This window comes from Haliaeetus albicilla, chromosome Z (assembly GCF_947461875.1).
Source record: "Haliaeetus albicilla chromosome Z, bHalAlb1.1, whole genome shotgun sequence".
In the NCBI taxonomy this organism is placed as follows: Eukaryota; Metazoa; Chordata; class Aves; order Accipitriformes; family Accipitridae; genus Haliaeetus; species Haliaeetus albicilla.
The window spans coordinates 64,178,122-64,205,759 of NC_091516.1; the positions used below are offsets into that span (position 1 = coordinate 64,178,122).

A 27,638-nucleotide genomic window follows, 5' to 3' on the forward strand; every position below is an offset into this window, starting at 1 on the left:
AATGCCTGTCCCAGTCTTCAACACAATTCCCTGAGGAAGTCCTTTGATGACCTTGTTCCATTATATGAACTGACAGATGGTCCAATATTCCAGCTTTGTTTCCTAGCTTTTGATCAGATTTTTTTTTTCTTTTTATCCATGGAGGGACATTTTTCTTGTAAGTCCTAGATGCTTAAGTGTTTCCCTAAAAAACTGTCAAAAGCATTTTGAAAACCATATCATCATAATCCAAATGCTTGTTGACCCCTTCAGCAAACTCCACTGGGTTTAGAGGAGTTGACAGGCTTTTACAAAAACCATAGTGACTCTTCCCAAGTACATCATACTAATTCTGATGTCCACTAATCCTGTTCTCATTATAGCTTCTACTAATTGGTGTGATACAAACATGAAATGTTTTGGCTTTGTAGATCTCCCTGGAAACTTGTAAAAAAATTGCCATGGTTTTCACTCTCCTGTCATTATTCCACTCTCATGCTAATTTAACAACAATGGGCTATGAATTTCCTGCCAGCACTAGCAGCACAGCAAGTCTCAAGATGTGGCATAACTTAACCCTGGCATTTGTCTTCCCTTGACTCAAAGCACAATACTTTCCTTCCTACTAACATGCTGCTGATCCAGTGATGGGGAGGGATTGTTGTCTTCTCCCCCAAACATTTCTCTCACCTCCATACACTCATACTTTTGCACTTGTTCCTTTCTAGGGATGCTGCCTTCTTCCAAACATATTCCTTTCTTTTCCTTCTGTTTCCCTGGGATGTAAGAAATACAGAATATACGTAATGTTTTGTATTTGAGAAGCTGGGCAAAATACTGTCAGTAGAACACATCTGAAAACTTCATGAGTTAACATGTCCTTGAATAGTACAAGCTGCTTGGATTCAGGCTGCAGTTTGCTGCTTTTCTTTCAAGGATTATTGATGAGTCTTCAGTTGCTACAGTGATTGTCCTCTTCTGCCCAATAATGTACTGGTGCTTGAGACTGCATACAGATTTCCAGATTCTGAAATGAAAATGTCTTTAGAAGTCAAGAACGAGAAATATTTTTAGCTTGTTATCTTAAGTTTTAATTAATTGCCTCTCCCACCTTTTTTCGCCTCAGAGTTTTTTTAACATGCCATTACAAACATTAGGTAGTGAATATAAGCCTTAAAGATGTAGCAAATGATTAAGCTTCCTCATGCCTCACATTGAAGACAGACTCTTGTTAAGGCTTTTAATTTTTGGTAGCAGTCTTGGTACACAAACTAACTTTTCATAGTTGTTTTGCATTTATACTCTTCATTCTTATCAATATTGACAGCTAGAATTTTCTTTTTAAATTACTCTCGAAGTTCTGGCTTGAATGATTAAACTACGACTGTACAATAAGTCACTGAAAGATCAGGAAATAGCATCTAACAAGGTCACACCACATTTAAGCTTTAAAAATGGTATTTTTGTAGTATATTATGAAGAGAATTAAATTTGGTTTATGTTTAGTAAGAAAAGTTTAGGGAAAAGCAGTTCATAGGCAAGTAGCTATTACTGCACTATAATAATTTACAAGCCCACAATACAACAGAATTTCGTAGTCACCTTGGAGTCCTTCGAAGCATAATTTAAATATTTATATGCTGTGCTCATGGAAGGATAAGGTAACAAACACTGTTGACACATGCTTCATTTCTCCAGTATGAGTTTTTCCACCCAGACATTCAAAGCTGACCAAATTTATGAGGAGCTGAAGGCAGGAGCTTGCAGTAGGAATTGTCAAGCAGCGTTATTATCTAGGGTAGCAGCTTTTCTGCCTGTGACAGGTAGCGGCACCACCATGGGAAGATGGGTGCTCATTCTTCTTGGTCCTTCAGTGTTTCAGTAACTGAACTGTTGCAAGCATCACCACTAATTTACAAACGGAAAAGACACCTCATGTTACTGCAGCTATCAGGGGATGAAAAGGAGTAACTGACGAAACAGACGTAGTGGTAAGTTATCAGGGGATGAGAGATAAGAGATAGGATAGGAGATGTCCTTTGAAGTTTCCATGTGAGGTGGAGGAAAGAGAATGAGTTGTGGGACTGTCCTTAGGCATTGGAGAGTGCGGTACCTGTGTTGGTGTGACTCTCACTTCATAAACAGCAAAAGCTCTTGTCAGTCACAAGGAGATCAGCATTCTGCTCTTGGGAAATTTAGTCTCAGGGGTGTCTGTATTGGTGGAAGCTCTACCTCAGTATGCCTTAGAAGTAGTCTTTCTGTTACAGGGCATATATCATTTGGGTTGGTTTTTTGGGTTTGGGAGGGTTTTTTTTGTTTGTTTGGTTTGGGTTTGGTTTTGTTTTGTTTTTTTACCAGAACGATGCTTGTTTTCCCCCTTGGAAAGCATGGCAACTTCAGAGCTTTTGCTGTCTTATTTTGAATACAGCCATTATTTGGGCAGTTTTATAAGGACAAACTTATGGTGTGAACTGCTGTCAATGGGGAGCCCAGCACAATAATCAGTATACTCCAGTACAGGACTTCTTTCACTCATGGTCTTAATCTTGTTTCAGTCTTGTCTCTGAAGCAGAGGTCCCTGTCAGCTCATTCCTTATTCTTTCCTTTTCACTGTAGGAAGAAACTCTAGCACTAGATACAAGTCAGAGAAGTGACACATAACAATATTCTTGATGCTTCTTAATCCCATTGTTCTTTCCTTGACTGTCAGTCAAGATAGTGCTTTCATACCTATGCAAGGTATATGACACTTTCCCTGCCTTTTTTTCCAAGCTTTACTTTGGAGAACTCTGCCAAAGATGTTTTTATTAAAATGAAGAGTTACCATTTTGCTTGTGCATACCTGAATACTGAAAAGACACCTTAAAATGAAATCACTGAATTTGTTTTATATCAAAATACAGAATGCTCATTTTATCTTCTATGAGCCTGACAATTTTCAGAATAAACAATAATAAAAAACCTGTCCAACTGAACCACGAGCTTAACTTGAAACGTGAGTGCCTGCCTGCTAGTCCAATGGACGTGGTGAATGACAATGAGGGTAGTTGATGTAAATGTGTCCTACGGTTCTTAAACATTTACTGTCACCACTTCATAATAGTGTGTATGCAGAAGGGTGGATGCATCACATGTACCATCTTATTTTCTTGTAGTAAATTAGTTTTGTAAATTAGCAACATTTATTTAAAAAACAGAATTCAAGGATGACTTAGAGATTCTTTTTAGAGGCATGTTATGATATTTTGTTTGCACTTTGGTTACTTTAGAGTTGGCTACTTCTGGGTAAATGATGTGACAGTTGATGCTGATGCTTGAGTGCAATATGCGTGTTTGAGAGGGGTGGAGGATGTAGATGTTTTTTAAAGTTTTAATCTGTGCTTTTTGGTGGTCTAACTAAGCATTTAGATCATGCCTATCAGCATAGTAACTGCACACCTTTAAGTCTAAATTCTGTGACATGAGATCACTGCAAGTCTTCCTCAAAAGAGGTCTGAGTTACCTCACTTTAAAAGAAGAAGTAGGGAGGACTGTAATAGTGTCTTCCCTTTAATGTGAATCCCTACACAATGGGATTAAATCCAGTGCTTGTCTACACTTGTGTCTTCTTTATTCTAATTTTATATGTAGCAGCTTTATGAAACACAAATAACTTGTTACATAAAATGCAGCTCCGAACAGTGTGATTTATCTTTAAATATACTTTTTAAAATAGACTATTCCAGTCTATAAACAGAGCACATTTGTGTGTAATCTTGCTGCACTTTTTACTGCCCTGTAGGTTGTTTTCAACTGCACTGTATTGTTATAAAAGTTTTTATCTATCACTGAGTTGATCTATCACTGATTAAATGTTTCTTTCTATTCATGGCATTCAGGTTTAAGTGATATGCACTATTGAAAAACCACAGTATTACAGGATTGTCCTTTTAATGATTTATTGATCCTTGTCTGTGCTCTGGAGTTGTTTTGTTTCTGAAACTCAACAGATCAGAGCCTGGACTTTCTTTGTACAGCCTGTTAAATGTGAATGCTGCTTCTTATTTTGCTGTGTTTCTGTTTTGTTGGTCTGTTGCTAATCCTGCAGTGCTTGTGGTCTGCTGTATGAAAAGGGTTTTGTATACATGTAACAATGTTTAGTAAATTAATATAATGCACAAATGAATAGTTTTCTCTATATGGAATGCCATTATATGTACTCACGTTACCCAAAAAGAAACCAAACATGTGAGTGTACTCAGATGCACAGAGGCAGCTGGGTTTTGTAAATGTGAGATCCCCAGGCATGAACCTTGATGCAAATACAGGTGCACAGACAGTGCTGGAGCCAGTGTAGTGAATCCAGTGTATCTGGGGTGTATCTGGGGTGTCTTCCCGCTCTGTGCATACTGCACAGCTGACTTGTGTGTTGTATGTGCACAGCAGGCTGCCAGACGTTTCAGAAGGGGCCAATAGATGGCTGAAATAATCTCTTTTTTGTATGGGCAAAATTCATTATCAGTGTTGACAATATCTGCAGCCAATTCTCCATAGGTAAAATTTCATCCCTTCTGTTCTGTTTCTGTTTATGCTTGTGTTCCTCCGGCCTTGAAATGGCTTTTAATTCTGAGGTGTTTTATATTTGCTTGATCTCCAGCATGGTGTTTGGCTCAGAGGGCCTTTTTCAGCTGAGCTGTGGGTTTGACAACGAAAGCAGAATGTTTGTTGAGATCACTTCACATTTCTTACTGCTGTAAACAATGGCTAATGGCGTGGGAGAACACAAATTACATACCTCACTTGCTGACTGGAGTGAGTTTGGAATTTGCTGTTAGACCCCAGAAAGTAATTGCTGCCACATGTGCTTATACTCAGTTCCTTGTTAACTGGGACGAAGGTCGAAGAGGGATTGAGAAGTTCTAGGTAATGAAGGGACCTGAGTTATCTGGTGCAGAGGTGTTTAGCTGTAAGAGCTCCTGCATCACATTAGACCTAGTAACCAGATGGTTTTATGTATGGACAGGTCCCTCACTGGTCCCTCTGCTGTGAAACAGCTGGCTTACTAACTGGTGCATTTAAGGCACCTATAGAAATTACAGGTGGGTGTTCAGGTAGAGTTTTCTCACCTATTTTCATCTAAGTTGGAAGAATTCTGTTTGCTACCTGGCTGTTAGTATGCAAGCTATGCAAAATAAGGTTGTAAATGACCAACCTCATGAAATGGGTTTTAACGTAGATGACTGGGGGTTCTCCTCTCCCCACTAGATAATTACTATTATTACTGCGTTCTGAAAGTAATGAAAACTTTCCTGAATTTCTGTGTTCTATGAAACATACCATGGCCAACGTCTTTCACGTAAGAAACGCCATCAAAGAATATGACACTTCTTGTGTGAATAGCATTTTCTTGTGAAAAAAAAAGAAGTTGTTGCAATGACAATTATGGATGAGGCTTCTTGAAAGAAGGCCAAAAATGTTTTGGGAGTGTGATGAATGAGAAGGGACACTTTCCTTGTTTTGGAAAGGTGAGGAAATAAGCTAGAGCCAGTGCACAGTCCACATTCTTGTGAGGAAGCAGGGACAGTTCTGCATTTGGTGTCCTGTGCCGGCCATCTAAGAAAAATTTTAGGTGAAAAAATGCAAGGGAAGAAGAACTACAAACACCCCAGTACAGTCATGCTACTGTATTCAACTGTAGAAGCTGTTTAGGTAATTATATTATGTTGTCTTGTATGTGGGAGCTTAAGAACAATAACTTAAAATAAGTACCATGAAAGCTATTGCCTTAATACACAGGGGAATCTGTTAAGGATACAGTTTCAACTTCAATCCATGTTTCATGACTTAATAGCTTACAACGCATCTTCCTAGGCTGGCAATGCTTTGGACTGTGTTTAAAAAGTTAGATTTTTAATTTTATTTATTTTATATATTTTATTTAAAAGAGTTGCTGAACATTTTTTGTCTTGTTCTAATTCGCAGCATTACTTTACTGTTCTTTTTGGCCATGAAGGGCAGAAGCCACTGGAGCTCCGTTGTGAGGATGAAGTTGATGGGGACGAATGGGTAGAAGCAATTCACCAAGCTAGGTATGAAGCCTGATTTTTGATACTTAGCTCCATTTTACTGTAAATAAATTGGTAATAATTTGAAAATCTAAATTCACTCTCTAAACAGAAATAAACATTACAGTGCATTGATCATGTATTGCTTGCAACGCATGGGTATGTTATAGGAAAAAATGCCTTTATCATTCATGCTTATATCACTGTACTTTATCATGCACAAGTGATTGTGTTCTATTTGAAATTAGTTCAAGAAGAATACTCTTTTATTGGAAACAAGCCCTAGGGTTAGTCCTCTCTTAGAGGCAATGTTTGTTATATGAATGAAGAAATAAGTGATATGCTAAATGAATAAATGAGTGTTTCTTAAAAAGCTCTTATGTAGTACTAAAAGTAAGAAAGAGGAGGTCAAACCAGTATGATGATAAAGTGCAACAAATAACATTTCGTCTTCAAAACTGAAGTCCTGAACAACGATCAGTCTTGTGAAAAGGAATGTGGTAGGACTTCCAGCCATCCAGTAATCTTTCCCTGAGAAAAGGTCTGCACGGTGAATGGGCAAGGTTTACAGTATAATCTAAATGAAAATCATTTAACTGAAGTTTTGTGAAATGGTTTGCGGAGGCAAATGTCTTTGCTGAAATGCACTTTCTTCAGCCTCCTCTCATAGAGACTCACCTCAGCTTATCTACAGTGCCATGGTAACGCACAAGGAACCAGGCAATTTCTGAGTTGCTTAGGACATGAGCCATGTAAACAGAAGTGATTTTGCTTTATAACTAAAAATGAACACCACCAGCTAGTAGTTCTTAATGTAGAACTTGTGAAATGAGGCCCTGAAGCTGCAGGTCTTGTGTTACCTGGGCGTCTAGTCTTTGGATCTGCATCCTCTTCTTAGCATTGGTACCTAACTGAACGGGGTCTCATCCTTTGTTGGAAAGCACCTCCTGGGTTGTGGTATTAGGTGAACCACATTTTGCATGGTAGCCCTCTGGGTGAACACATTAATTCAGGTGTTGAGAAGCTATGAGGTTTTGAACTCTCAGCCATCCCAGGAGAGCACGTCCACCAGCAGACAGTCCTGTATTGCTGAGGGAGGAGGAGGTGAGGGAGATCTTCACCTTGTCTCTGGATCTGGGTCAGTTTCTTTGTGGAGTACGACTGAAAGCAAGTGAAGAAAGGAGAGTGACTTTTTGCCTTCTGGTAAGGGCATTCAGGGGATGCAGGATCCTACAGTTCCCTGTTTTCAGGATAATTTTCTTCTTGTCCATTGCCTGGTGTAAAAGGCACATAAGCAAGAAGAGCTTCACAACGCTGAGTTAAAATTTGTCTCTGGGTAGTTCGGTCCATAAATAGATCAAGCATGAATATTCAAGACAGAACTTAGCAGAAAATTAAGTGAATGTTAAACACACAGTTTAAAATATTGAGAACTTAAACTTGCTAAGAAGTTAGTTGTGAAGTTCAAGGTTGGGGTGGTTGAATTTTGCCTCCACCAAAAAGTTATCACTGCAGCCTTCAGAAGACAACTGGGTCTCTGTTGTAAGCAAGATCAGTCTTTTGGTCTCCGTCCCTTTTGGTATTTGAATTTTTTCCCTTTATTTGTGCCTATCTGAAATGACAATCCCAATAATATGAAACTATGGACACCACTGTGAGGGATATTCTCAGGGCCCTATGTAATTTGGGGGATTTTCTTAATCTACTTTTCTGCATAGGTCTCTAAATTTCTTGGGAAAATTTTACAGGAACATGGACGTGGCTTTTCTTGTTCTAGTATTCTTTTCTTGAACAAAATATCAACAAGTGACAAAGTTTCTGAAATTTAGTTGCTAAACATCCCACGCTGCTGCTGTTACCTCCTTCTGATACTTTTCTACTTCACTGGAAGCGGCTTTTATTTGCTTTACATTGTGTCTAGTTGCATAGTTAGTTACTTAACCATTGGGTCTTTTACCAAAGATACATAACAAAGAAGTGAAAATAACAGTTTTAGACTATTTCTATTGGGTTTGTGTGGAGTGGGTTTTTTTTTTGGTAGCAGGGGAGGGGGCCGCAGGGCCGGCTCCTGTGAGAAGCTGCCAGAAGCTTCCCCGGCTCCGAGTGGGACCTGCCGCTGGCCAAGGCCGAGCCCGTCAGCGATGGCGGGAGCCCTCTGGGAGAACAGGTTGAAGAAGGGGAACCTGCAGCGGGGGAGGAGAGCGGGATGCGAGAGAAAGCCCTGTGCAGGCAGCAAGGTCAGTGAGGAAGGAGGGAAGGAGGTGGATGCCCCCGCAGCCCGTGGTGAGGCGGCAGGCTGTCCCCCCCCAGCCCACGGAGGGGAGCGGGGCAGCAGATGCCCACCCACAGCCCGGGGAGAGAGGGACGGATGCCCCCAAGATGGCGGCGGCGCCAGAGGAAAGCCCCCGCTGGCGCAGGGGGACGGATGCCCCCAAGATGGCGGCGGCGCCAGAGGAAAGCCCCCGCCGGCGTAGCCTGGGACTGAAGATGGGTCGGCGGCAAGGACCCCCGCCAGGGAAGTTTGTGAGGAACTGCGGCCCGCGGAAAGGACTCTTCTGTGCCGCAGAAGCTGATGGAGAACTGTGTCCTGTGGGAAGAACCCCACGCTGGAGCAGGGGAAGAGCGAGGAGGAAGAGGAAGGAGCGGCAGAGACAAGGGCTGGCGAGCCGCCTGTCAGACTGTCAACCGCCGTTGCCCTGCGCCGCCGGCGGGAGGAGGTAGAGAGAAGCGGGAGTGCGGTTGAGGCGGGAAGGAGGGAGGGGCGGGGGGAAGGTGTCCTCAGGTTTGGTTTTACTTCTCAGTAGCCTTGTTTTGATCTGACTGGTAGTAAGGTGAACGGATCCTGTTTCTCCCCCAAGTTGAGCCTGTCTTCTGCCCGTGACCCTCAGCGGGGAGTGGTCCCTGCCTGCCCTCGTCTCGAGCCACGACCGTTTCTTTGTGTTTTCCCCTCCCCGTCCCACTGTGGGGAGGAGCGAGCGAGTGGCTTCGTGGTGCTTTGTTGCCAGCTGGGCTTAAACCATGACATTATTGCATAAGATTTTTCTTGCCAACTTAATTAAACAAAATAGAACAGATTTGCTTCAGGGATTAAAGTTTGCCGGTATCATGATTTAGACTTTTTTCCTTGAGTTCGTCTGTATTTTTGACAAATGGGACAAGCTTTGGCAACTTCTTTGGTGTCACTTTTCATTTGAGGCTAGCTTAATACATTTCTGACCCTTCTCTCAGGTTTTTGTTTTGAATTCCTAAATGACATTTTGTGTAGCCCTTTGAAGATACTTTTTTGTAGTATCTAGAGATAAAAATTTTAGGAGGTATTGAGAACATTCCCTCTACCCTTAAACTGAAAACAGGCCTGGGAACATCGTGGTTTTGTGTGAAGAGGTTGGCATTTTTGTGAAATGGAAATATTTAATTGCTTTCCAGAGGGTCTCATCCTCATGAATAGTTATGGTAATCCATGTTTTAGCTGAGACAAAGTAGTTGAGTCTTTTTCTTTTTTTTTTCTTCTTTCTTTTCTTAGATTGACGTATACAAAATCTAATTTTGCATTGCTTTTCATGACTTTTTGCCAAATACATGTTTGCAGCCATCAAAATCTCCTCCATGTTTTATTTATTTTGCAAGTTATAAACAGACTGTTGAAAAAATAACATGATCTTACTGCACGCTGTGTCCCACTCTGGATAAATAGGTATTTTATTTGAATGCAAATTCATAATTAAAGGATTTTCTGCTGTGACATTGTCCATTGTTTCTTGGAAGATTTCACTGTGGGTGGGATGCTACTGCTTATCATTTGGGGTGCAGCACACACACTGCAAGAGCTGACCGGCTCTTGCATGCTGCACCTACATGCTGCATTGCTTATGCTCCTGTCCGTAGTGCCCTCTCTTCATTTGAGAGACATTGTTTGGCTTGTGGGCTTGCAGTGGGACGTGCAAATCAGTATATTTTGGTGGGACTCCATCATGAGCTCTACATGTGTTCCTACTTTTTGTATCTTTTCATTTTATTTGAATTCTCAGTGTTTAGAGTTCTCAGTAGTATCCAGGGTGGCAGAGTAAGGCTTGCTGCTTCTGAGTTAAATTTCTGCGCTGGAGGATTTATTCCTGGCAAATCCTAATTCCTCTGTCAGTGACTGCATGTGGAAGTCCTGTTTTGGCCTTTGTTCCAGAACTCGGTCTCTTATGAAAAAATCTGTTTCACCCTCAATACACTGAGGTGGACTTTCCACCCTCTCTTACAAATTCTATGGTTTTAATTTTTTCTTTTTTTTTGCATTTAACTCAAAAACTTTTATGCTTCTTTTTTATGTGGATGCAGTACTTGTTAAATTTCTCGGCCTTTTCTATGTTAGCTTATTGGAATGTCTTACATTAAGTGCTTCAGGCTGTAGTTTCATGTATGCTTTAGCCCTGCATAAGCCCACATTGCTGCTGAAGGAAGCAGCTGTCATTCTTGTAAGTCAGCCATTCATTCCCACACCTTTACCAACCCTTCTCTTATGCAGGCAGAAGTGTGAACTTAATTGGGAAACTGATCCGCACTAAAAGGAATAATGTTTTGTTTATTTTTTGCCAGCTTAGTTTTATTTTGTCTCATTCCTCTAGGTCTGTTCACTGCACATCTGTGCAACACACCTGTGTTCACTGAACAAGGGAGAAGGAGGTGCATGGGTGGGATGTGAGAGAGCACGAGTGCTATGCGGAGGGGGGGAAGTGGGAGTGCTTCTTTCAGCTACATTGCTGTCTAAAGCATATGAGGAACTACTGCCCTCCAATAGGCAATTTAAAAAAAAAAAAAAAAGCTTGGTCTCAGATTTGTTGGCACACTTCACTTGCTAATGCAGGGTGTATTTCACATAGTATTTTGCAGGCACTTGTAAGCTTGCTATGGTAGCTCAGAGCTGCCTGGAAGCTCAGAGCAAATGTCTTGCATGTCTTGCTACTAATGCCTTGCTGTTAGAGAAGCTGTATTAGCTGAAGCTTGCTGCTGTAATAACCACAGTTTTGTAGTTTCCACTTGGCTGAGAAGGAGGCAGAGAGAATTTGAGTAATGCTCAAAACATGGGCAAAACAATCTCATATCTGCCTTCCAAATAATGTGTAGCTAGATCCACAGAACAAAGTGGTGGGGGTTGCCAGAGCTGGCAGCTTGATAGAAGTAAGGCTGCTGCTGCTCCCTCTATCCAGGTTGAACCAGAAGTGGGCCTAGGCATGTAGTTCCAGTGCAGACAAACACACATATGTACATACAAACGCAGCTGGCCGCACAGATCAGCACAGACAAAAACATTCAGCACTCACGTCAGCACAGACAACACCAGCAGCCTCATTCTGTTCCCGTCTCTGACTGATCGGGATGAAGGTACGTTAGTGGAAAAATGCATACAATACATATATACAGTATGGGTCCCTCCAGTAAACAGCCTAACTGTACAGTCTGTCCAGGAGCAGGTCCTGGATTCTCCATCTCCCCAGTTGCTGGCACCTGGAAGTACAAGCCCCAAGTTCCCGCAGACCCTTTCCAGTTCCTAGTACTCAGTCCCCATCACCCACAGATACGTATGCATTCCCTGCCTTCCCAGCACACTATGGATCCCCCAGTAACTGGACTAAGACACTTAGTCTACCCCAGTAACTGGCCCTGCACCCAACGTACTTCCAGTTACCTAACACACTCACACCACACACACACGCATGCGCTGTGGATCCTTCATTAATTGGTGCATGGGTCCTGCCAACCCTGTACACATGAACACACATAGAGACCCAAACACTATGGATCTCCCCTGTAGTTGCCTTGCACACTCAGTCTAGCTGGTAACTAGCCCTTGGATGTTCTCATCTCCAGCTGTCACAGGCACACATGCACATCTGCAAATGAGTTTCTCAGTCAGCCACCCAACCTCATGGTCTTCCTGGTAGCTGGGTTGGATCTCGTGTGCCCTCCAGTAGCCAAATCACAGAGTCTGCGATGATCCAACCTAGACTTACTGCATCCTCCACACCTGCCTTCCCAGTGACTAATCCTACTCACCAGCTAGCCAGGCTGGTGATCACGCACTGATACACACATCCAGATGATGCGTGCACACTCCCACCTCTCCAGTGAGTTACTGGCACTGCAGACGCACAAGGACCTATGGCCCTTGGGTCCCAACTCCAGTAGCTGGCACTTAGAGCTCTGTGGATGCATATACAGAGTCCCCTCACCCAGGAAAGTAGTCAGAAATGGAGTTTAATGAGAAGACAGGATGGACCATGCTGATCAGGTGCAGAGTATGGCCAGACAAGTGTACTGATCAACCTGGTTACATGTGACCCTTTATCGCCTTTTATCCCCTTATCTCTGCATTTTCCCAAGCGTGCTCCTCCTCAACCTCCTTGAACCCTCCCTTCTCCTGCCTTTGGTTCCTCCCTTAAACATCCCATAACAAGCCTTGTACAATCCCCAAATGGTGTTCCCTGTATCTCATAATAAGCCTCACCCCTCTATAGTTGGTAACCCTTCGCAGCCTGAAAGGTGATCTGGAGAGCCTTTCCACTGACTCATCTTGGTGGGTTTCACCTGCCAGCTGATGAGGCTGGTGGCTCTCCTGTCACAGCCCTGGGAGGAGCTGGGATGGGTTGGGGAGCTTGTTACTCTGACTAGGTTATTGGGGTTCCCTGCCTGGCATTGTGGCCCTTTCTGTTTGTGGAGATGGGTCTTTCCTGGGCTGATCTTGTGATAGCCTTGGCAGCAGCCAGGTCAGGGGGCTGGTTTCTCTCGGTCAGGTTATTTAGGTTACAGCAGCTGCTATTGTTCCTCTGTGCTCCCTTATGTTGGTCAAGATCAGCCTTTTATCACACAGCCTGTCGCTGCCTAACAGAGGTGACTGTACCTCCTGTACTCCTTGCACAGCACTTCACAGAAATCTGTTTTATTGCCTAGAAGGGCTATGTTCCCAGAGCAGACATCTCAGTGCTGCTGCAAAGGGCTCCTTAAGCCCTGCAAGGGGGCTTGTAGTTCTTGGCAGACAGCACTTTAGATGGCTTAGACACAAACTTCAAAAGCAATGATGGTTATACTGGTAATGATGGCTGTACAGGAGATTGGTGTGGTAGTTGTTTTCTAAGGGAACATTTGAAATCCCACCAATCACACTCTCTGGAGGTAGCAGCTATAACATCATAACAGCTCCGTGAAGCCTCAGCTTGCACAGCAAGGAGTGTCCCTTCTATTGTATTTGGTCTGGACTTCATGGCTGCTGTTGAATTCTGTCTCAGTTTTGCATAATGGGGTAGGGTGCCTTTCTGCTCCAGTTTGTTTGTAGATGAATTCCTACAGTCAGATTTTCCTGGATAAAGGAGTGCTAGGACAGTTGGAACAGCTGGTTTTAGTATGAGTTGCGAGTCTGATATGTGTTTTCAGCATTGTCTCATTCTCGCACAAGAGGGTAGCATTCCCCTTGCCACTTACCCATGCTGCTAGAGTAAGCCATTCCCCAACTGACGTGGTTTGGGTGCACAAAACTTCCTGTGATTTTTGGGGCCACCCTTCCAAAAGACTCTCTGTTCCAGTTTGTATTTCCCCGTCTCAATTAAAAGGATCTTGTGTTAAAAATCATTTGGGGTGTGGACTGATCATGCTTCCCCATGTATCACACAGTCCTACACCCACCCACCCACCCATCCTCCAGTCCTGGTTGCTGCGGTTGTTCGCCAGCCCAAGTGCCATTTCGCACCTGTTTGACTGGAAATCAGCAGACACCTCTTTTTCAGCCTTTATAAACAGTTGTCCACGTGTGTCCGAAAGCCCATCTTAATTTTGTGTCTTCTGATAAGCCTCAGCCTGTAACCCTTGCAGCCATAGGTGTCCTTTGATATCCCATATCATACAGGAGTTCATTAAAGGCTAATGGTACTTGTGTACAGGTGGTGTCCCAAGTCACCTTGGTTAGAGTAGTAAGGATGGATTGCATAAGTTCTATTGCAGCTTCTGCTGTTTCCATCCCTAGTGTCGCTGTTGATGTGCCATTAGACTTCAAAACCTGTCTGGAGGCTACTCCTCTGTTAAGGAGTCCTATAGCTGCTTGAAGGTGGTTAGTATGGGCAGATGTAGGCAATTTCTTTTGCCTTCCAGACCCCCAGAGCCATATTGCCTGGTTTTTATAAAGAGTTGATTAGGTTGTGCATTTTGCATTTCAAGAGGGTGATTTGATATGACCATAAATAGTTCTGGCCAGGTCCAATGCCTGGTTCTTTCAGCTGCCTGAGTAGCTTTAGTACAATTAGTGTAGAGTGATCCAATGAACCATAACTCTGGTCTGAATTCAATACAAAAATCAATTATATTTGCTGGTAGCACTACTGGAGCCTTTATTTTGGTCTGCTACCACAACAAGGAGACCCTAATAATGAGGCATTGGTTAAACTTTCTCCAGTTTTCCTGCATTTTCTGAGCATGTCAGCTCTCACGGGGCCTAAATGATGCATCATTTTTCTCAGGACTTTCTTCACTGCTTCCTGTCTCCATGTGGTAGGTAGTGGTCAGTCAGAGCTTAAAAGTTCTTGAAATACCTGGTTTGAGTCCTGTCTTTACAGATGGTAGTAGGAAATAGGTATGGCCTCAGCTTTAAGAATGCTCTGTCTATAAGTCTTAGTACGTATTGTTATAAATTTATAGAATTGCTTCTCTCAATAAAATATTAATACTAATTCATAGAAAGCCATGCTTCACAGCAGTTGCTTCTTCCTATTAAATGATACCCAAGCCAGAGAACTAGATTTAGGCTGGCTGGTTACAAGTTGTTTTATGAATTTCTCGTCTTCCTTTGACATTTGAACACTTTGGTACAATTTTCTTTAACAAAGGACTTTGTATACATGTGTAATCAAGTCAGTGTTGAAACCTTGCCCTCTTGGAAGGCTCCTGGCATTATGCTCGATATACAGGTTAGCACTTTAGGCATGATGATCTTTGACTCATACAGACAGAGAGATGGATGAAAAGGTCTGTTAGAAGTACGTGAAGTTTATTCCAAAATCGTATGATTTTCCTTTCCCAGAACAAGTAGCAGTTTTCAGAAGGAAAATGGATAGCCTATTCTAAGTTAGCGTAGGTGTACATAGGATTTTCTAATTAACTCCTCTTCATACTGCTAATTATGGAAGTGAAGGAAATGTTGTTTAGTTTCCAGGCTGAGACTGACATTTTAGACAGCCAAAGCCACTAACTAGGCAAAATACTCTAAGTACGTCTCAAAAGAACAAAAACTTTTCAATCTTCCATAGCAAAGTAAGACTCTGGAAGTCTGGCTTAATGCATTTAAAGAAGCTGAAAAATCTAGATGAAGCTTCTTCCCCTGAAGGAGGAAAATAAAAAAAAGTGGAAAAAACCCATCGTATGAAATAGTATTTTGAGTCTTACGTCAGCTCTGACTGCAGCTGCTGTTCACCCTTTGTGATTCTGTGTCCTGCTATTTTCCTCAGTCTTGAATAAAAGCAAAGCAAAATCTGTCAAATTCTGTATTGGAAACATTTGGTAGCAAAAGTTTAAGAACGTTTTGAAAAGGTTAAATAGAAGAAAAGGTCTTGTCACCTATGTGGATCTGGTTTTAGGTAGAAAAGACTACCCTTAATATTAAATGTAAATCAGGGTGGTGCTGCAGGCACTAAGGAATGCATTTTCTCAAATATGTTACATGTATTTTTTTCTTCATAACATCTCATCATTGTAAAACAACTAGTGCTAACTGTGTTTCTAGCTCAGACACTTTTTATCATGTGCAAATGCCTTTTAGGGTGCAGAGATTAAGTAATACGGTTTCTGAAAAAAAAAAGAAAAGGGATTCTTGCAAAACAGAAAATGTTATTGAAAAATTTTAAAGAATTAAATCTCATACTTTATTACTGTTTATTGCATAGTTAGGATACAGGGACTGCTTGATGACAGATTTTTTTATGTATGTTGTTTTACTTTTTGGAAGAGATGCCCTGAGCTTTTTTTTTTTTTCAATTTCTTGTTTACTATTGCAGTAGTTAAAATACAACAATAAATGCAATAGAACTAAATTGAATTCTTATTCTTTTTATAATCTATTCAAGGATGAAAAACTTTTGCTTTGTGATAGCTGTGGTAACTCATTCTGATTATTTTAAATCTAAGCTTGCTTTCTAGTTTAGGCGTTGAATTTAATAGCTGTACTCAATATTGGCCCCCACCAGTATATAACTGCACTAATACTGATTGAAAAGGCAGTAAATATATATAAAAAAAAATAACTGGAGAGGATGCACATGATTACATTTTTAAAAGCCTCACAGTATTTAATAGCAAATGTTCATTTTTTTAATGAGTGCTGCAGCAAGTAGAAAGAAATTTAAAAGGAAAAGATGTGCAATCCAAAAATTCCTTCTGTCAAATCCTGTGCTAATTTGACAGTGGAAACAGATACGATAGTCAGCATTTTCAACGATAGGTCATAAAATAGTAAGAGATCCCTTGTGAAAGATTTAGGGCTTCGTTCTGCTGTGTTTTGTGCAGTTTGGTCTTTATTTTGTAAAATTATTTAACTCTCGGAGGAACAAGCTTCCTGAAACTTAGGTAAAGAGGTGGTATGGGTCTGTAGATTGTGCTGAATCAAGGCCACAAAATGATTACGTTGCAGGACTGTGTGTTTTCTGCACATTTGAATTATCTACGTGAGAGAGACTGCATTATGTGAACAAACAGTCTGATGAAGATGTTGCATAGGAAGAAACTAATTTCTCCCTTACCTGAAGCTGGGAAGAGTACTTCCAATACGATGCTTGTCACTGCTCTGATTGTGACATCTAATTGCACTAGGATACTGTCCCTTTTCAAGAAAAGACAAATCAATGGCAGTTTGCCACCCAAGAGCTGAAAGGAAGACTGATATCATAGTTCCTGTTACTAATTAGAATAAATACATTTATTTGAGTAATCTCAAACTGGCCTAAACAATAAAATAGGTGTTAGCAAACTAAAATAACAGTTATGATGAGAATTCTTCCATAAAAAGATCTGACAGATGGAGAGAAATAGAAATAGTTCTGTTGAAGTGCCAGATGCTGCCCCCAGGTCCTCCCAAAAGATGGAAAAAAAGCAGCCCTTAAAATAAATAAAATAAATTGAATTAATAGAATTCTTGGGCTTAGCCTGAGAATTAGAAGCTCATAAAAAGATCAGTGCAATTATCTTGCTCTTGGTAACTGGATACTGGGAAACTGGGTACTGCTAGCACCTTTGTCTAAAAAGGATATTGGAACAGTCTAAGTTTGGATGATTTATGATCAAGCTATTTATGGTACGTTAAGCCAAAGAAACATGGTTTTGCAGGTTTCTTGTCATCGGTGCAATGTTTATTCTGTCAATATCTCATAAGGGGATATGGAAGACAATAATTTGCTATTTTTACTAACATAAATGTTTTCCCTTTTAGTTATTCAGATATTCTGATTGAAAGGGAGGTGTTAATGCAGAAGTACATTCATCTCGTCCAGATTGTAGAGACTGAAAAGATTGCAGCCAATCAGCTTCGACATCAGCTTGAAGATCAAGACACAGAAATTGAAAGACTTAAATCTGAGGTATGTGCCAGAGTCATCAAGCAATCACTGAATTACATTTTGCTGTGTGCATTTCAGTAATATTCAATATTTCTGTAATATTGTGAAAATAAGAGAACCCAGTAAGGTTAATGTATAATAGTCCTGTAGTAGTTCCCCTATGAACCCTTGGCTAAATATTTTTCTTAGAAATATAGGGTACTGTTAAACTGATTGGATTACTTCTTTGCAGAGACTTTAAGATGAGACATTGCTTTGCAGTATGGGTGCCATTGATTGCATTATTTTCTACCTGTCTTCACATGAGGAGTTTGATCCTCGTCACATTGTCTTTGTTTGTGACAGTATTGAGAACTATTCCAAACTGCTCTATTTCACTGAATGTTAAAAATTTTGTTGCAGTCCTGAGCTGATGAAGTCTGAAAGGCACACTTGGTTTTGAGAGGAGAACCAGCTCTCTTCTGGTCCTTCCTCCATCTAGATCAAGAGCCTTGCTGGTTTTCACAGAACTGTGTTCATGTGCCTGTGACCAAGTACATGTTTGTCATTCTGTGCAGCTTTAACAGGCTTGAAGAACGGGAAAATATTTTTCTGTTAGTTCTGCAACTAAGACTTTCATTAGCTTGAGAAAGCATTTAATGAATGGTTGTTTTTGTCAGATTATAGCTCTCAATAAAACAAAAGAAAGAATGCGACCTTATCAAGGCAACCAGGAAGATGAGGATCCAGATATTAAAAAAATTAAAAAGGTAAACATCTAACCTTCTGTGCTTAAGAGGAGCGTGGGATGGGGGGTGTACTTCTGTATTTTAGTCTGTCCAGTTTTGTATTCATTTATTTTCATTAAGTACAGTCAAATAGCAAGATTCTTTTGCCCTGTCCCTACTTAAACCTCTTAAATTACAACAGCTTCCTATTTTTCAGTGCCACATTTATCCCATGGTGTATTTGTTACTTAAGTATTCATTTTTACTTGCAAGGTATATATTGAGTTTCTTAAAGAAGCTTGCACATAGCATTCAACTGCTTGTAAAGACTGAAATTAAGTTACAGGCTACATCCTGTGGGAATCCAGTGTATAGGCACTTTATACTCCTTTCTTATAAAAATGCTTACAAAGATATAAGAGAATGACTTATATTCTGTCACTGCAGCTGGAATACAAATATTGAAAATGCAGCAAGCAGTCTTGGTTTAGGTTGTCAGCGGGTCTTTTTGATGGTGATTGTTCCAGGGTACTATGACCAGTGGTTTTAATAACAGGGACAGAATTGTCCCAGTCTGTATGGCATTTACATGTGCAACTTTTGGTAATCTTGCTTAAGGCTGGATATAGCCATCCTCCAGAACTGTGGCCATAGCTGACTCCCACAAATCCTAATGCATGAGCATGAATTGAATTCATGCTTGAAGATGTGGTCCCATATGTGTCACCCTTATTCTCACAGTGGTCAGTCTCTTAAATTGCATAATATCCTTTATGGCATGTGGACTTAGTTTCTGACTTTTTCTGGGTCATGCAGTCTGAGTCAGGGTCAGCACTGACCTGATACCCTAGTGTGAATTTTCCTTTTCAAGCAGATTAAACATTGTACTAGAAGCTGGAAATGTCTTTTTTAGTAGAAGGAGAGCTCTGATTCTGTATATAATTCACTGCATTCTACATCTTGATTGTTTAGACAATTGGGCCCTTTTTTTAAAGTTGTTTATTCAGAGTAAACTGCTACCAGTGAGATTTTGCATTTCTCTTTCAAGGTGAATGTTCTTCACATTAAGATCAGGGCAAAGACATACTGAAATTTTCTGTGACGAGATGTAGACCTTTTCTGTAATCTTTAATCCACTTGTAATTTCAATGGATTATTATGCTTCAGTAGATTTTTCCATGACAGAGATACTTTTTAAGAATGCCAAAAATCTGCCTTTTCTGGATAATAATATTGCTGGCCTAGGTGTCTGAGACTAGGCAGTATATTGATATACTTAGCTTTAAATACACATGCTAAGTGGTATCCATTAAAAACAGAAAGGTGAGTTGAACAACTATTTCAGAATTATGTCACTAATGATATCAAGTGTCTCTTGAAATGTCTTACCTGGAAGTGTTGCACAATACTTCTGGAGATACAAGAGAAATGTGTAAGGGAAGGTAAAAGGAGTTAAAAGCCTGCCCAGTGTGTAGCACAATTGTGCTGCTAGGAAGAGCATATACAAAGGTACAACGTTTGAGCTTGCAGTAAAAGGTACCTTGATATGTATGTGATATCTGTTCAATCTGTTTTCTGGCAACAAATACAACTAAGTGATTGTGGGAATTTCATTAACAAGCAGAGATCTAAAAAAATATATAAATCAGGAGCAATTATAGATCAGTAAGGGCAACACTTTTATTTTTTTAAACAGAGGTATTTCATTTAGAGGGTTATTTCTACAGTGAAGTGCTCATGATAAGTTCTGTAATGTTTTTTCTCATTCTTCCTTTCTGCCTGGTCCATTTTTAGGTCCAGAGCTTTATGCGGGGCTGGTTATGTAGAAGAAAATGGAAGACTATTGTCCAAGATTATATTTGTTCTCCCCATGCAGAAAGTATGAGAAAAAGGAATCAGATAGTTTTTAACATGGTGGAGGCTGAATCTGAATATGTGCATCAACTTTATGTTCTTGTGAACTGTTTTCTGCGGCCCTTAAGGATGGCTGCAAGTTCAAAGAAGCCACCTATCAGTCACGATGATGTTAGTAGCATTTTCCTCAACAGGTACGGGGCTTTTTGTTTGCTTTTTGGGGGTTTCACTGACCACTTCTTCCCATTCTGCTTCAGTTTACAGTAGCGAGATCTGGCACTTGTTTTTTTTCTCTAATATAAGTAATGTCACTGAGGTAGACCATGTTTCCAGGAGTAAAAGGCAAGGTGCTGTCAGTGATGCTGTTTGAAACCAGCTGGACCTCTTTGCCTCCTCACATTCTATTTCTGCCTCTGCTAGAGGAAGGAAAGGACAAATCATGCCTCTTGGGGCAGTTCTCATAATTTTCTGTCACCTTTCCTGTTTTCTTTTGTCTTAAGAGAGCAAAATTGGACTTAGTGGCCTCATATGATCCAGATAAGGCCCTGAGGATGAGTATGTCAACTTTTCTATTTTCTGTTGTTCTGCCTCAGGAGCTCCTTCCCTCTCGCTTGTCTTTTTGTATCCTACAAAAAAGAATTGTAGCTTGCATTAAGCATCCAAGTACTATCATAATGAGTATGTACAAATAAGCCAACAGGCATCTAAAATTTGATCCAGGATTGGGATTGCATCTAAGTCTGCCTGAAACCTCTAAGAAATAGAACATGTTCCTTTAGTTATGAGACAGGATTCCCTTTCATAGCTCATTCATGATCACTGTACTCTTTATGGTTCCTCTTATAACTGGGATGTCGCCTTCTTCTGTTGACCTCATGAGCTAAAGTACAATATTAAGGTTCATGTTATAGAAGAGTTGAAAGTTTCAAATCTTAAACAGCAGCAAGGGAGAATGTAGATGACTACCACTGGCTTGAGGTTTTCTGCATCTTTTTAATCCCCTTAGGCTACTGAATGCTTTGTCAGAGATATTCTTGGAAAACCTATTCATTAAACTGGAACATATTATTTAATAGATGCTTTTGTTTAAAAGAATTAAACAGAATATGCCTTTTGCACCAAATACTATATATTTTGTAGAGATACTACACCAAAAATTTTAAACAATGCCATGAAAGGAAAATATACTAATACACTAATAACCAGGAAGAGATGTTTCTCTGTGAATTATTAAGCAGAAAATAAAACCTAAATTTTCTTTTTGTATGTTTAAATACTTGTTTTTCAGTGAAACAATCATGTTTCTTCATGAGATATTTCACCAAGGCTTAAAAGCAAGAATAGCTAATTGGCCTACTTTAATCCTAGGTAAGTTACTGTATTTTTCTCTAGGGGTACAATTTTAATATTTATTTTTGAAATTACAGTGAGGTCTTTTTTTTTAAAGAAAGAACTTTTTAAAAGTCCCTTTAGAATGGAACACATTTCCAGAACTGACACCATGAGATCTGGTGGAGTGGGAGTCCCACATGGGCAGTAATGACTGTCTTGCAGTCCATACATGAGAATGCCTCTGCCCTAAACATGGATTAGACACAAGCCCCTGAATTTTTGGTGGTATTGTCTGATTACTAACTAATCAGAACAACCATGTTTTGGCAGGTGAAAAGAACTAAGTTTAATGTTTCTAAAATCTCAGTATATTGGAAACAGAACTGATTATAGTAATTCCCTTCCATAGAGCATAGTAGTTTCTTTAAAAATACATTTTGAGAGATGGATAGCTGGGAAAAAAAAGCATTTCTTGACTTTTTCTAGCTGACTTATTTGACATTCTGCTGCCAATGCTGAACATATATCAAGAATTTGTTCGGAATCATCAATATAGTCTACAAGTACTGGCAAACTGTAAGCAAAACAGAGATTTTGACAAACTCTTGAAGCAGTATGAAGCCAACCCAGCATGTGAGGGGCGAATGCTGGAAACTTTCCTTACTTACCCCATGTTTCAGGTAGTCTCTGTATATTTTTTGTGCCTATTTGTTTTTAATGTTTGTTTGATTCATTTTGTGTTACTGACATTACAGTTGACTGAAGATTCTTCTTGCTTAACTAAAAATGCACTCATGCAAATTAATTTAGTTTTAATTTGTTTTGTTGTTATAATGAAACTGCCTGTAGAGATCTTTCCTCCCAACTATAGTCATTCATCTCTGTTCAGAATCTTACGTATGTTGAAGCAGAATGTGGGATGAGGACTAGCACCAAAAGAAAAAAAGCTGAGAAACAATTACTCGACTTCTGCCTACTGCAGGATTATGAAGCAGCCCAGAGAGGGATAATGTACCTGGTATAGCAAGTGAGAGCACCTACAAACATTTTACTAGGAATACATTTTGAAACTTTGCTCCCACTTTGTTCTCCAGTGACCTGGTCTTTAGGAAATGAAAAATGTATTGCAAAAGTTTTGAAAACTTTATTATCCTTCTGATATTTTGTCTTGATCTGTCTGGATTAATTATTTGCGGCTGTTTTAAGAGGTCTATTGAAACACTGGCCTGATGATTTTGTGACTTTTATGTTTACCCTAACATTTTACTCATCAAGAGAATAGTGAACCTCCTCAGTTTGTTCAGTTACTGGCAAAGCAAGTAGAGTCAAAAGGGGGCATCAGTGACACTTGTGTAAGTGCTAGTTACTCATATTAGCCTAAAGGGGCATTACCACCTGTAACAATACATTTTTTTTAGCTTTGAGCTTGTATATTGTAAAGGTTTGGGATTTTCTGGTTGATCTGAAACAAGGTCATGGGATCTTAGAAGGAAGAGAGAGGGTCCTATTCATATGTGATGGAGGATGTCATTGCTGATGACTTTTCACTTCAGCATAATGAGAAGTCATGTCTCCATTTCCTAAGTAACTTTTATTCTGTAAAGACAAGTTATACGGCAGTATCACTTGGTTCTGGTTAAAAGCCCTGAAACTACTTTAAGTAATAATAAATGGATCAGGGTCCTTGTGCTACCCTGTGGCCTTTAATAGTCAAATACTGCATATTCTTCAATGTCTATTAGTGCAATGTGAATTTTATATAAATGCAAACTGGTCAGCTGGGATTTTCAAAGTCACGAGAAATTTAAATGCATGTATCCTATTAAAATTGGGGGAAGGTATGTATGAATCTCCCAGGGAGTTTTGAAGGTGTTCTCTATTGGTACTTGGATAGCAGCGTGAAAAAATGAAATTTATTGTTGTATTTATGTCTGCCTCTGATCTGATCTTTTTCTTAAAATGTAATAAATGGATCTTGTGCTTCCTCAAACTAAAAACATACATATGCATATGTAGCCTCTATCACCCAAAAGTTCAGTATTTTTGACAGTAGTTATATTTAGAATGTATGTATAATCATTTAGCTGTGGATATTCATTTAAAAAAGGCTATGTTTGCAAAACTTTTCTGACCAAGGTGATAGCTAATATATAACAAAAAGCTGTATTGGATTTATTCCTTTAAGGATTTACTGATTTTATACCTTATTTGTTTTAAGATTCCTAGATATATTATAACACTTCATGAACTTCTGGCTCACACACCACATGAACATGTTGAGCGAAAAAGCCTTGAATTTGCTAAGTCTAAACTGGAAGAACTTTCAAGGTAAGATTTTTCTACCTTATGTTCAATAATCTTGAATCAAAGGTTTTGAGATGAAGAACCTATTTTCTTTATTTTGGTTTGATTTTGTGCTTTTTAAAAAAATTATTTTAAAGAAAAGGATCAAAACCAAACCAAACCAAAGATAATGATAAAACCCCCAAATACCACCATTTAATATTTTGGCTCTTCTGGGGTTTTTTGGCTAACATAAATCTTCAAGTGTGTCCTAGTATTTTGGGAAGGGGAGAATCGTGGTTGCTATAGGAACTACCTACCCCTGGGTTATGAGCAAAGCAATTTTCTTTGCATAGAGAAATAGATTTTTTTTTCACAGTTTAAAGAAAGAGGGCATTTCTGTTACTCTGTGACAACGGGAATCAATCAGGGTCCTGAAAAGTACTGAGTACTGAGTTCACAGTCTGTGTTATAGTTTATGTGCATTAATGGAATATAACTGATTTTCACATATGCTTCAAATAATACCAGATAAACAGGAACTAAAGGTATATTGTGAGAGCTAGGGCTCCCTGTAGCAACCTGCAAAATGAAGCTCTTCCCTGAACTCCCAGACCATTCTCAGATGTTCCCCTCTGTCAGTCCAGTAAGAAATTTGGTTGTTATCTCTGGGAAACACAGTTTTCTGCTGTGAACAAAGAAATGCTGCATGAACTCCAGGATATAAATCTTGAGTATCTGGAGTATTCACCGAAGATATACTTGGAGAATATTTAGTTGTAACAGAGGGATCACTTTACAGCTTTTGTTAATTGTGTGCTCTTGACTGGTCAGTTTTCTTTTTCTGTTAAGACAAAGTTGCTACCTTGTGCAGACTGCCCATTAATTTGGAGCTTATTATTTTTTCCTTTTTGTCCCACTGTGTTTTTAACAGAGGCAGCTTTCTGAGTCAGGTCATGCTGTGCCACCTCTTCAAGCTCTAATGTCTTAAAGAGCTGGGCAGGCAATATCTTTTACAGAAATGTCTGTGTTTGACTCCTGCAGTGTTCAGCAAGTTCTGCCCTGTTCTGAGGCCATCTGAAGCAGAAAAAAGTAATGTCTCCTTTCCACTCAAGCAAAGCAGAGAATTTCTCTGGCCAGTGTTATGTGCAGAAGCAGATCAATCAGCTTTGACTTGGCTTCATCTCATAAGTCAGAGTTCATTGATGATCCAACTAATTTGTCACTCAGCATTCAGAATTGGAGGCTGAGACTGATTGATCCTCCTCTGCTCATAAGGCAGACAGTGTAGACCATAAATATAAAACTTTGTGACTCATTTCCATCTCTTTAATGTAATTCTGAGGGAGGAAGAGCTTTCAGATAGTGCAGTCTGGTCCCAGTTTAGGAAAATATTATACATCACAACACCATATAAACTTCTGGGTTGGTTTCAGCCTTGAAAAAATCCGTATTTCTCTTTGTAAGGGGAGGATGCCTATGAAAAAAAGTGGGAGAAAGTAAGCGGTGAGCCATCAAGGCTGTGGTTGTTACAGGAAGCAACGGCAAAGTGAATGGTACAATTGAGATGTAAACTGAAGCAGAGCAGAGTGGGAACCTAAAGTCATGGGCAGGGACTCTACGATGTGTTATAACTTCCAGGTTTGTGGCAGCCTGGTCTATTAAGGATCAAGAAGTACTATTCTATTAGCTGTGAAGGGTTTTTAGCTTGGTGGCATGTCAGATGTATTTAGAAATAGCCTAAAAACAAGTCTGGCAAAATTGGTTCCACTGTTGAAAAAACTAAATGATTGCAAGAATTATTTGAAAGGGAGGAGAAAAAAGGCAAGAAACTTGATCTAGAGTGATCATGTACTGCATGGATATATCTGTTTTGTAGCAGGTGGCAAAGGACATCAACTACCTTCTGTGTCTACGCTGTGTAAGTGCAAGTGAAAACAGACACAACAGGTGCAAGATACATTTCAGGGAACTTAAAGTGCATTTTGTATTGTGTCTAACAGGGTGATGCATGATGAAGTGAGTGACACAGAAAACATCCGGAAGAATCTAGCCATAGAAAGAACGATAGTAGAAGGCTGTGATATATTACTAGATACCAGCCAAACTTTTATACGCCAAGGTAAGGCATTCTTCTTTAAAGCTATCTGTATAATCATGAAAAAATTGCATTAAAACCAGCAGGGTTCATGTTGCCATCATTGGGCAGGTCACTGTGCTGCACACAGCTAACATCCTAAGACAACTCATGGTCTGTGGAGGGTAAGTCACAAAACGCCTTGATGACAACTAATTTTGGGCTGTAGTTGAACCCCATTTCTGTGCTGTTTTCTTCAGAAATCATGAAAAACAGCAGCTCATGAATGGTAAAGCACTCATGGGACAGTAATGTACATTCTGCCTGGACTGTAATCTTCAAAGGGATGGAATTACCTACAGCTCCTCAGTGACCAGGGCTGCCTGGCCAGTTAACATGACAGTCCCAGCTGGTACCAACATTTGGGCAAAAGTGTAGGAGAAACTTGAAGCTTTGTCAGTGGTAAAGTGATTGCTAGGAAAGAAAAGAGCTGTCAGTTCCCATTTTTCTTGGTGCTTTGGAAACATCTCAAATTGATAGCGCAAGCACAGATTTAATACCTGAACATACTCACTTTGCCTCTTGAGAGACGCATTTTTGGGCTTTAGTAGAAGTTCAGCATAGATATAAAAGCAATTCTGCAAGAAGAAGTCATGAAGAAAAGGCATCCTGTTCTGCCAGGAACGTAGGACTACTAGTATAATAGTTAGCAAAATAAGAGGGGAAGACCCCTACTGTATTCTTTTCTGTCTATTCTCGGTGGTTTTGGAAACTCTTTCTATTGATAGTTAGCTATAGCAGAGGTGGAATTTGTTGTTAAGTTCTACAAAATTGTGATAAAATAACTTTTCCATTTAAAATAAGTGTCACTTTTTACCAGGAACTGCAAACCGGTTGCAGTTCTTATTTGGTGGGGTTTACTTTAATGTTAAACCAGCAAATGTGAAAACTTCATAACTGAAGCTTATTTTTCTCCCATTTATACGATGATTTACTTCTGGATCTTTTAAAACAAGTTAGTGGGTTTGTATACAGTAACTACAAATCTGTGTCGTAGGGTTTTGTCTGGGTAAAAGCTTCTTTGTGTCTGAAAAGCGTTAAATGTATTTAGGAAAGGCCAGGAATGTAACTTAGGTGCATCCCTTCATAAGACCTTTTCTAGGTAGCCTCAGCAGAACATTTGTTGTTTAAAAGAACCATATGCACAGCTGGTAATTAATATGCTTTGTATACATTTTGAAATCCATTCTGTGGTGTTTCTGTAGTTATTTGGCCAAACTATGAAACTTCCTGTAATAAATTCCAAGACTGTTTGTACAACAGTCACTGTTAAATTACTTGATGCTTCATTAAATATGTGCATTTGTTATAACTGAGGTATTTAAAGAGTTATGAATATGTCTTTGAGAAGTGTTGCATCCACAGCCAAAAAATTATAGGTCTGTGGTTATCTTAGATTGACTTCACTATGCAATTTAATTACATTTTAGAATTTTTTTGCAAGATGACTACAATATTTTGTATTTATATATCTGTTGGGTTTTGTCCCCTTAAGATTGGCTGATGTTATTTTGTCTGTGTACCCAGTGTTTCATCGGTAAAAACTCATTATTTTTTCTGTGGGAATCAGTCTGAAAAAGATTACTGTTGGAGTGTTAGACCCAGGTCAAACCCATAGTTTAAGTAAATTAAATTCAGATTTATTTCTGGGCATACAGTCAAAGGACAGTGGACAAGACTGTATGTTATAGAAGGCTGTATCACAGTTTAACTTTTGGAACATCCA

The 27,638-nt window shown here is 39.7% G+C and overlaps 2 protein-coding genes across 3 annotated transcripts in view; one reads left to right on the forward strand and one right to left on the reverse strand.

Annotated features, from left to right (window-relative positions):
- The window catches only part of DHFR (dihydrofolate reductase), a 638,672-nt gene that overhangs the window by 206,146 nt on the left and 404,888 nt on the right, over nucleotides 1–27,638 (reverse strand). The gene's annotated exons all lie outside the window — the stretch shown is intronic.
- The window catches only part of RASGRF2 (Ras protein specific guanine nucleotide releasing factor 2), a 132,788-nt gene that overhangs the window by 34,730 nt on the left and 70,420 nt on the right, over nucleotides 1–27,638 (forward strand). For both annotated transcript variants that reach the window (XM_069777201.1, XM_069777202.1), the window contains 8 exons: nucleotides 5,941–6,047; nucleotides 17,473–17,620; nucleotides 18,259–18,348; nucleotides 20,101–20,354; nucleotides 21,449–21,528; nucleotides 21,979–22,172; nucleotides 23,711–23,820; nucleotides 25,779–25,897. In XM_069777201.1, the coding sequence (XP_069633302.1) occupies nucleotides 5,941–6,047; nucleotides 17,473–17,620; nucleotides 18,259–18,348; nucleotides 20,101–20,354; nucleotides 21,449–21,528; nucleotides 21,979–22,172; nucleotides 23,711–23,820; nucleotides 25,779–25,897 (1,102 nt within the window). The remainder of the gene's footprint in view (nucleotides 1–5,940; nucleotides 6,048–17,472; nucleotides 17,621–18,258; nucleotides 18,349–20,100; nucleotides 20,355–21,448; nucleotides 21,529–21,978; nucleotides 22,173–23,710; nucleotides 23,821–25,778; nucleotides 25,898–27,638) is intronic.